The sequence below is a fragment of the Filicampus tigris genome, chromosome 18 (assembly GCF_054856515.1).
Source record: "Filicampus tigris isolate MCC_2025a chromosome 18, RoL_Ftig_1.0, whole genome shotgun sequence".
Taxonomy (NCBI): Eukaryota; Metazoa; Chordata; class Actinopteri; order Syngnathiformes; family Syngnathidae; genus Filicampus; species Filicampus tigris.
Window position 1 is genome coordinate 12,017,078 of NC_141234.1, and position 10,851 is coordinate 12,027,928.

Genomic DNA, 10,851 nt, shown 5'->3' on the forward strand with positions numbered 1-10,851 from the left:
TTTATTTATTTTTTAACAGAGGATACCAACAATTTTCTCCAGGTTAAAATACAGTTCACGATATGGTCTTCAAGCGCAACGCTGTCGCCATCTTCTGGTCACTAGGAGAAATGCTCTCGGTGACACTTCTGGGAATCTAAACTATGAGCCGTATTTCGATTTGTGTCTCGTGATCTATTCTATTTTCGTTTTAGAATTAAAAATTGAACATTAAACTGTTTTTAGACATTTTCTTGGATACGAGAACTACAAAATCAAGCTGTATTTCAATTTTGATATTACAAACGAAAAGCAAATAAGTCGTTTTTCAATTTTTAATATCTTGTTTCAAACGTAACACCCAATGACCAAAAGAGACACGGACCCACAATGGGAGGGGGGAAAAAAGAAAACCATTGGAATTTCATAAAGGTCTACATTAATTGATCATAAAGTGTAGTCCGATTATCTATTGTCAAAATCACAAGAATAATCAGTCTGCTTAAACTAATACCACAAAATGATGTTTTCGTGTACCGTACTTGTTGAGCTTAACAGGGAAATATTTACAGGACAGGGAGGAAAAAGTGAACCAAACGTAATTTCTTTTTCTGAAGCCACTCTGTTGTTCATTTGCTTCTGCGTTTTGGAACATTTTCCTTTCGAGTTTTAACTGTTGGACAACAGAGCTTAAAGGGGAAGTCAACCCAAATATTTTCTTTCCAAGAATATGTTATATGCATCCCCACCCAAAATAAGTTACAAGATCATCTGTCCAGCCGTGTTCCACACGGCCTGTCTGCATTCGGCTCACGGGTAACTGGAGCCTTTCCCAGCTGACCTTGAACTGGTTGCCAATCAATCACAGGGCATATATAGATAAACATGGAAAATGGAATGGGAACAGGGAGAACATTTTAACTTCACACAGGCGAGACGTTTCAAGGGAGATACCAACGCAGATTTCTTGAATGTGAGACAGACATGCTGTTCGCTATACCACAAGAGATCACTGCGACTAAAAATATGAACGTGAAATACAGTATGTTCAGCAGAACATCATCTGTGAGGCGAGAGAATGCCGGCTTATAAAATCTGTTCTACTTTGTCCCAACGGTGTTGAATGAAGTTGAGATCAGATGTCATTTCCTTTATAGACCTTCAGAAGTGTGAACTAGCCCAATCCCCTAATGATTTAGACTTGCATTCATGTTGTGGACGTCCATGTTTTGAGGGTCTAAACATTATTTATTTTATTAAGTTTTACAGCATATTAATGATATGGATCAGAGTGGCACATCTGCCTTACAGTTCTTAGTTTTTTTTTTTTTTAATCCAGTTGTGGCTAAGAGGTTTGGCTAATTTTGCTGCTTCATTATTTAAAGGGGAAAGTCATGTTCTATGCAGGCCCACTGGTAGAAACACAGGCAAAATTCACCAATTTTTAGCCATCTCCAGGCGGCCATTTTGTCACTTGCTGCCGATTGAAAATGACATCACAGTCGCACAGGGCTCAGATAACGACCAATCACGGTTCAGCTTCAGAAAACAGGTCAGCCGTGATTGGTCGTTACCTGAGCCTTGCGCGACTGTGATGTCATTTTCAGTCGACAGAAGTGACAAAATGGCCGCCCCCTGAGATGGCTGAAAACAGCTGAATTTTGCTGCTTAAATCATATTTCACAAACGCAATTGTTACATCAACATCAAACACAATGCTGTGTTTGGACTAGTGAAGGTGCATACAACATATTATAAAGATTTTTGGGGGGTTGACTTCTTTAAAAGAAAAGCAATAATGCGTTTTTCGACCTTTATGGGAAATTTGCAAAAGTCAATATTACAATGCGCTCATGTATTCTTGCACTATTTTGTCATTTTAAAAACAATAATTCTAACTGCACATTACAACAATATATAGAGACAATCCTAAATATGAAAACGGAATCTCCTGAGAAAGAAAATAACTGGAATGATATAAAATCTGGGCGGCACTGGTTAGCACGTCCGCCTCACAGTTCAGAGGTCGTGGGTTCGATCCCGGCTCCGGCCTCCCTGTGTGGAGTTTGCGTGTTCTCCCCGTGCCTACGTGGGTTTCCGCCGGATACTCCGGTTTCCTCCCACATTCCAAAAACATGCATGGTAGGTTGATTGGACTCTGTAAATTGCCCCGAGGTGTGATTGTGAGTGCGGATGTTTGTCTCTGTGTGCCCTGCGATTGGCTGGCAACCAAGTCAGGGTGTCCCCCGCCCAAAGACAGCTGGGATAGGCTCCAGCACGCCCAGCGACCCTTGTGAGGATAAGCGGTATCGATAATGGATGGAAATAAAATCTGTGAGTCATATGCTGAAGAGAGAGTTAGTCATCTATCTTATGAATATCCCAAAGGCAACTCTACTCCTCTTCGTTGGTCTTCTAGGAGTACCAAGCAACTGTACCTCCTTCCAACCTTGCCCTACGAGAAAGGCACGCTGTGACGCCCCCGAAGAAAGATCAGATTGCGATTCTCCCAGCAGACATTATGATGATCACTGTGATCCCCAACAAGACAATTCATGTGAAAGGCTGAAGAGGAAAAAGAAGATAATCCAATCAAAAGTGTTCAGAAGCGAGAAAAAGAGGAAGGATTTGATTTGACCGCCACATGTACCCAGGATTAACTCCCCCACCTACAGCATTGCCAAACATCTCGTCACTATTTCAACAAAAAAGGATGACACATGGGCAGGGGCGGAGCCAGAACGTGGCTAATGGGCGGGCCTGGAAAAATCAGGCTTGGCCTGAATATTTCCCTCACTGAGCACAATCCTCTTGTCCCGACACATCGTATATTCACATAAAATGACAAACTGAAGAATATGAAGTTCGGATCTTCCTTAGACAAGCACAATTATGCCATTCTTAATATTCAATACAATAAAAAAAACAAGGAAACACAAATTCAAAAATAATTTTATAATAATTTACAAAAAATTTGAAAGCGTATTTTTTTTCATGAATCTCACTGGGTGGGCAGTCTGTCAATCCGGGTGGGCCTGTGCACAAACAGGCCCACCCATAGCTCCGCCCCTGCACATGGGTCAAGGTCAAAGCCTAAGAAGTAAAAATTCTCACTGAACACATTCATTGACTCTACTTACTGGTATTTGTTTGTCCTAAATGTACATTTTGTTATTTTGACTTTTTTAGAGCACTACAGTATCTCCAGTTCCCTGAGACAAATTTCTTGCATGTGTTTCACATAATTGGTTATTAAAGATGATTCCTATTCTGATCAGGGAGGTTGAAATTACTTGTGGGCATTCTGACAATACCTTTGTCAAATCGGGCCACTTCACCTGAGCCTGATTAAAAAACAGAGGTGGAATGTTTTGGTCCCTTATGGATCCAGTTTGTCTGGGAAACTGAGAAGGATTTTCTCCAAACAACGCATTCCTCTGCACTTCAAACCGTCAGACAACAACATATTCTCCCCCAAGGACAAAATCCCAAGAGGCAAAGTCAGCAATGTTGTTTATGCTGTGCACTGTAATGAGGAATGCAGACGGCACTACATTAGCGAGACCAAGCCAACTTCCACAAACAATCATGGCACAACATGAGAGTTTTTGTCCATTTCACGGGGCGGCCATTTTGCCACTTTCTGTCAACAAAAAATGAGATCACAGTTGCTCAGGGCTAAAAAAAAAAAAAAAAAAAAAAGTTGCTCAGGACTCAGGTAACGACCTATCACGACTCAGCTTCAGAAAACAGGTGAGCCAAGATTGGTCGTTACCTGAGCCTTGAGCAACTGTGATGTCATTTTTAATTGACAGAAAGTGACAAAATGGCCGCCCCCGGAAATGGCTAAAAACAGGAGGATTTTACTGCTAACTCATATACCTCAAACACAATTTTAATCAGAATGCCGTGTTTAGACTTGTGGAGACACACAAACATATTGTAAAGAACATTTTGGGGTTGGGTCCCATTAAAACTAGCTGTACCAAGCTATCAAAGCTAGTACAACCAAAAAGCATTGCAACACAAAGCAGTGAAGACGCAGAGGCAGAGCTACATTTGATGCTCAGCGATAAACTGCTGCCTTTTCTGTCACACTGCAAAACAAACATGACGTCAGCAGTCCAGAGCAGGGATGACATACATTCAATATCTTAGCAAATGTAATGTTTCTACATTTTCTCAGGGTACTGAGGAAGTTTACAATCAGTAAAAAGATTTTTTTCATTCTCACCTTCATTATCACATCCTTGTACAACGTCCTTACAAACATTATGTAGCAAATTAGGGAAAGAGTTTCACCACAAACTCTGCCCACTAAGTGCCAAAAGGAACCCACAACTTTTTTTTTTTTTCGTTTAGCCTCCTCCCATCATGGAAGAGATACAAAGTCCCATTGGTCAGACAAACAATTCATAAAAATCATTCATTACAACAATCACTGCTCAACACAAGGGGAATTTCGAGAGCGGTAACCTAACAATGATCTGCTGCTAGTACAAATTACATTTAAAAAAAGAAAAAAAAACATCCATGCACTAGTCTTGATTTACTTAAAGCGGAAGTCAACCCAAACAGATATTTTTCAAGAATATGTTCCCAGTAGGATCACTAGTTGAAACAGGGCATTCTGATAAATACTGCGTTTGTGGAATAAGTGTTAATCCACCGGTTTTAGCCATCTCTGGAGGTGGCCATTTTGTCTTCTGTCAACTGAAAATGACATCACAGCTGGTCACAATGACCAATCACGGCTCAGATTCAGAAAACAGGTCAGCCGTGATTGGTCGTTGTGAGCAGCTGTGATGTCATTTTCAGTTGACAGAAGACAAAATGGCCGCCTCCAGAGATGGCTAAAACCGGTGGATTTAGTAGTGTGCTCCATTTGGAAAAATAAAATGACATTTCAAGGAAGACAATCAGTCTCTGTATTTTGTATCTTTCACAATTTATTATCAAAACATAGAAAAATACATATATCAAAGATGCATTGCAACGTTTTTTTTTTTTTACAAATCAGTCTTGGTTTCGTGTCCTGAAGACAGGAATCTGTGAAACAAAACAACAAGAAACTCCCAGTGAAATGTTGTCTTGGACAGTGTTTTTCAAACTTTTTTGAGTGAAGGCACATTTCTTTCATTGAAAAAAATCCCGTGGCACACCACCAGCTGGAATTGTGAAAAAAAAGCTTATTTTAACAATTTAAGTGTTATATTGTTTATACAAGCATTTTTTAACATTGAAGGATGACGTTATAACGTCTTGAATAGGAATCAAATAAACAAAGTAAAAAGTATTTTATAATGTATCATATTGATACTTACTCAGTGTGAAACATGGGCCGAGTCACTAATTCGCTTGTCTCTAAACAAAGACAATTAGCTACCTTCTGCTGCTACCTGCTGGTATGGAAGAGTACTACAACAGAGCTTGAAAAACACTGGTCTAGGACAACAGAAAATCAGTTAGAAATCAGGCATCCTTTTTTTTTCCATTATCCCCAACCTCAAATGACCAAAATGTTTAGTGGAAAATATGGCTAGTAGACCAATCGCATGTGACCTTTCAAAATCCTGTTTGACACCGACAGGTTAAGAAAAGTGCATGTGGGTATTTGCTAAACTAATGTAAGGTTCCACACACGTCTTAACCCAGCGAGAATTCCACATCAGATTCAAATAAAAAGCGCTTCAGGCAGTAGTACAGCAAAACGCATCCAAAAAGTGCAGCAACCTTCAAGGAAAAACCTCGACAAACAAAACACGGTTGAATATGTTCAAGAAAACAAAGATATTCGCAATGAGGTTCTCTCAGCATCCGGGCAGGATTCATCTCGCGTCAAGTGCAATCCTTTCCAAGAGCCAAACAAACGCTTTTAAAGTAACAGGTAAAAGGAGGTTTCGTCTATCGATTACCCTGGAATGACAAAGCCTGCTGGGAAATAAACCCTCCCTAGAATCCAACAGCAGGCAGTTGGGGCTGCCACCATAATGAAGCAATAAAGTGACCGTCAACGAGTAGAATTTGGACAGCTTATTCAGAATGTGAGGAACACTGCACGCTCGCCAGCTCTCGGCACCGCGGGGAAGACTTCGGGCGACTAAGTGCAGGCAGAACAGCTCACGCCATTGGCAAGCACGTATCTTGCCCGCCGCAGCTCCCGACGTTGGGAGTCTTTCTCTTTTCCACCAGTCTCAGCTTAACAGTCTCTGAGCGCCGGACCACAGTTGCATAAAACACTGAAGCACTTCAGCACACTGGCAACATGTGAGCGTTGATGTTGAACTCCTCCTCAGTCTGAAAACGACAGATTCTTCAGTTAGAAAATGGCAAAAAAAAATCTTGTTATCTCATTCACTGCCAAAGACGGATTTATACGTCTTTTCACAGTTCAGTCATTCAATCACAGGAAGTTCTATTTTTTTTTTCAAACCTTAGGGTAAAAGAGGATCTGAAAACGTCTGGCAGTGAATGAGTTGATATGATTGTTGACGGTGAAAAAAATACCTCAGCGTAGACTGGAGGTGGCGGGAAACAGAAGGACGAAGGGTTCATGAAGATGGGGCTGTCGTCTTCGTCAAAGTCGTTCAGGAGCGGCGTAAACGGCTGATCCATGTGCACGTCGCGAGTGACGTCGCGGTAGCTGGGGAGCTCGGGCATGCCCAGCGACACCCAGCTGACCGAACCGTCCTGGCTGCTCACGCTGCTGCTACGGCTGCCCAAACCGGCGGTGCCGATCACCAAGGGCAGCTCCAGGATCAGCTTTTCACTCCCGGGAATGTGGATGTAAATCTGTTTGGAGACAAAATTTATAAGCCAGAGAGTTCCACTGTATTTAAAAAGCGGTTTTGAAAAACGTATCTTACCATCAAGGCATACTCCATGCGGATTAGGTCGCAGTCCAGCTTTGATGGTTTGATCTTGGGCACCCGGATGGTTTTGCCCTGCCAGGCGTCGCACATCCCGGAGATGATGTGGTTGCCTCGCACCGACGACAACTTCTGGCAGAAGACTTTGGTGCGGCCGTTGGCCTGGTAGGTGTGCTTGGCGATGATGGCCGCTTTGGGAACCACGATACGCGAGCACGTGTTCTCGAACTTGGCGTTGATGCAGATGTCCTCGCCCTCGCAGAAGCCGCGCCGGTCGATTTTGGCATTGAGCGACACCTGGCCGTCCGGGATGAACATGCAGGTGACTTTCTTCTCTTTCATACCCCCTGTGGGACACTACGGGGATACGTTGCGGATTAAAATCGATGTCACGACCCTACTGGCAAATAATTGTGATTTTGTTCGGTGAACCTACCAGCAGATCTGGTGTGTTGACATCAAGAGGTTCTTCCACCTCAAAGTGTTTCTTGCACTCAAGGGTGGGCTGCTGTGGTCTCTCTAACTTGGCCTTTACGTAGTAGTGGACATATCCAAACTTGCCTTTATAAGATGACACCAGCTTCCTGTAGTGACATACATGCATGAATGTTATAACACACCTTTCATTGCAGGGTAAACAATCCAATGATTCCCAATCAGTGTACCGCAAGAGATCATGTGTGCTGCAGGAAATTATCCAATTTGACTTTATTAGTCTGAAATTTAAATTTGTTGACCTTTCTATGTGGGCTACATAAAGTGATACCCAGAACATTTCACTCTCTTCCACAAGATGGCAGCAGGTACAATTAACTTCTGTAATCACCTGTTGCCACTTGTTCAACACAATAGCTTTGTGAACAAATAAACAGGCACAGATTTTGCACAGAATAGATAAAATGAGATCGTCATTATATGAGTGAATATAATTTTTTTTTTAATTTGTGATGTGCCAATAGTTTTCAATGAAGGGTGGATCTTCAAGATAATGATAATAAAGTCAAAACATAAGACACTAACCCTTGTCCGGGGAGGTCGAATTCAAAGTTGTACTCGTATTTGTTGTTTGGCCTCAAGAGAACGGAACCATCGGCGTCTGGAAAGAAGATAGTAGATAAGCATTTAATACAGTTTTAAGAAACTATCATAACAGGCGGTGGTTGTTTTCAGCTAACTAACGTTGATGTTTTCTCAGCCATTTCAAGCTATATTTTCAATGTCTGTTGTCTTTTTGATTGTCAAATTAAGCTCAATCAACAACAGGTTGGGTAGGAATCGGACGTCAAGTGCTGTTTGTACCTGTAGGTTGATCCTGAAGGCGCAAAACGGCTTCATATCGAAGGTACTCGGCTTCCTGTCGACAGCGCTGCTTGCCTTTGGAGTAGTCCACTTTGGCGCATCCCAAACCGAGAATCCTGACTGCGGACACGCGTGTCACTTCGTTCACTTCCACTTCCACTCGGCCGGACAGTCTGTCCCCGCCGCAGTAAAAACTCTTCGCGTCAGTTAACACAATCTGGAACAATTTCACTCGCCTCAACATCGCCACCATGTCTGCGTGTTTTAAGATATCTGATGAGTATGTCTAAAAGTGTGCGCTTCTGGTCGAGTCCCGCCGTGCAGCGGTAGCTTCGTCTTTTTAAACGCGGTGTAAACAACGCTGTCTGGTTTGTTACAACTCGCCCCGGCTGTCCATGCGGAGCGAGCGTGAAGACGCGTGCACAGCGCGGCGATTGGCTAAAAAGGCCTGTTTTCGTCTGGCTCAGCCAATCAGCGCTCGGCCTCGACGCGTGAACACTGCGTGATCGGGAGAGAGAAGCGGCGTGCTCTACTCGTGTGCACAGGAAGTACACGAAGGCAGGCAGATACCGAAAGTACTTTCGGGGTAAACAGAGCGGGCGGGCGGGCGCCCTTCGTTTGATTGATGACGCATCAATAACAATGATGCCAAGTGTTCTAAAAATCGAGGAGGGTTTGTACTTTAGTCGAAACGAGCTTGTGCTCGCTAATTGGCTTCCGGGAAAAGCATGTCTGACAAACGACTTCTTAATCTCAGAGGAGACGGACCTCAGAACAAAATGTTCAGTTTGACACTGTAAACATGACTTTTTTCACCTCTGCTTACAATTGATTTGGATATATTGCTTTTGTTCAGTGCCCACCACCACTATATGAAGTAATATCTCAGAGTTATGTGCACTAATAAACATTTTCATTCCTAACTGAAGCAGCTGGCAAAACAATCCCGACTCAAGGTCTGCTTGCAGGCATGTTGTGGCTCGTTTATGACCATCTGAGGATGAAGTCAGTAGCCTCTTGGAAAACCCAGCGCTGTGGGACTATCCCAGGAAAATGAGCCTATCTGGAGATTTCTATCCACGAGGGGATTGCCGAAATATGAAGTGGTCTTACAAACATTTGCTCTCTGCAAGCTGAAGAGCAGCTTCCAGAAATCAGTCATAAACTTTCATGTAACCCCCTTTCAGTATAGTTTGACTCGCACGTGCGAGTTCACTCGCATTGATCCGTGTGGGAAAGCGGGCCACGGTCGACTGCACTCAACAAACACAGTTTATCGCATTATCTCGTGTCTGTCAGCCGCACTGTATAGAGATCTGACGTCATTGTGAGAGACAAGAAAGCACAACAATAATAATGAGTGGAGTCCCAATATTACTAATAGGGGCAATTTATTTGAATAGTTTTGACTGGATTATTTGGAGCATTCAACATTGGAGATTCCCTATATAAACAATTGTTTGTTATTTTTGCAGGGATAGAATATAATGTGAAAAAAATGCCATTTCTCTGAAAATAAAGTATTACTCTTGCCCACTAATGCCTGCCTGCGCGATTTCCCCACTCACTTTGAACGAGAGTGAACATGCACTCATTGCATTTGGATGATGTTGATGTTTCGGGCCGAAAATAAAACCCATCTCATAACCTTTCCCCTACTGCCCTCCCTTTTTAAATGCTGCGTTCAGTATCCCTTGCAAGCGCTGCAGAATAGGAATTTACTGACTCACTTTTATGAAAGTACTGTGCGCGCCTGGCTTCTGTTTCACTTGCATAAGCCCAGGTATTTTTTTAATGACAGTTTGATTTTAAACTCTTGCTGCTTCAATCAAGAGTGCAGTAAAATGCTAACGATTATGCCATGGCATCATGCCGTACCCGCTCTGTGTTTGGTCGAGGCCGCCTGAGCACGCCCTTCCTCTGAGGCGGAAGCTGTTGTTCACGAGGGCTTGCGTTCAAGGACTGGGTGATTTCACCGACACTCCCACGGCCAAGGATTTGCTTTTCCTGCTCATAACGACTTCCTGTCTCTGTTGCGCTAAGCCTGATTCATCGACAAGTTCGGTCACGAGCCTCAAGTTACAATCCTCTGAACATAGACAAGTCCAATCAATGGAAAATCCACATGAGTCACACTAGTCTTGTTCAATTGTTGGGACATACCGTCGTTTAATAGTCAGGAATTCCGGTCCCATGCTGGATATCTCATCACATTTGAGAAACTTCTTTTTTTTTTTTAGAAACAATTATAACGCAAGTGGCTTTCTACCCCAAAGAATGCAGTATTGCAGTTTCTATGCTCCTATATATATTTAAAGTGGAAGTCATTCCCAAGGAAGGATTTTTTTTTTTTTTTTTTACAATAATATGTTCTATGTACTAGTTGAAACACGGCATTCTGATTAATATTGTGTTTGTGGAATTTGAGTTAAGCAGCAAAATTCACCTGTTTTTATCCATCTCAAGAGGCGGCCATTTTGTGACTTGCTGTCCACTAAAGTCGACAGACGAGACAAAATGGCCGCCCGCTGAGATGGATAAAAACGAGTGGATTTGGCTGCTTAACTAATATCCCACAAACACAATATTAATCAGAATGCCGTGTTTAGACTAGTGGAAGCACATAGAATGTATTATTGTCAAGAAAATTTTACAGGTAGCTATAATGCTCAAATCCAGATTATCTTAAAAATTGCCCCCTGAA

The 10,851-nt window shown here is 42.5% G+C and overlaps 1 protein-coding gene across 1 annotated transcript; it reads right to left on the reverse strand.

The window, feature by feature from the left end:
- Nucleotides 1-4,910: 4,910 nt before the first annotated feature.
- Nucleotides 4,911-9,153, reverse strand: txnipa (thioredoxin interacting protein a). Its single transcript, XM_086014587.1, has 6 exons — nucleotides 8,148-9,153; nucleotides 7,869-7,944; nucleotides 7,285-7,432; nucleotides 6,846-7,205; nucleotides 6,487-6,771; nucleotides 4,911-6,276 (listed from the first exon to the last, which is right to left on the reverse strand). Exons 1-6 carry the CDS (start codon nucleotides 8,398-8,400, stop codon nucleotides 6,229-6,231), a joined length of 1,170 nt encoding a protein of 389 aa, XP_085870713.1. The 5' UTR covers nucleotides 8,401-9,153; the 3' UTR covers nucleotides 4,911-6,228.
- Nucleotides 9,154-10,851: the final 1,698 nt, after the last annotated feature.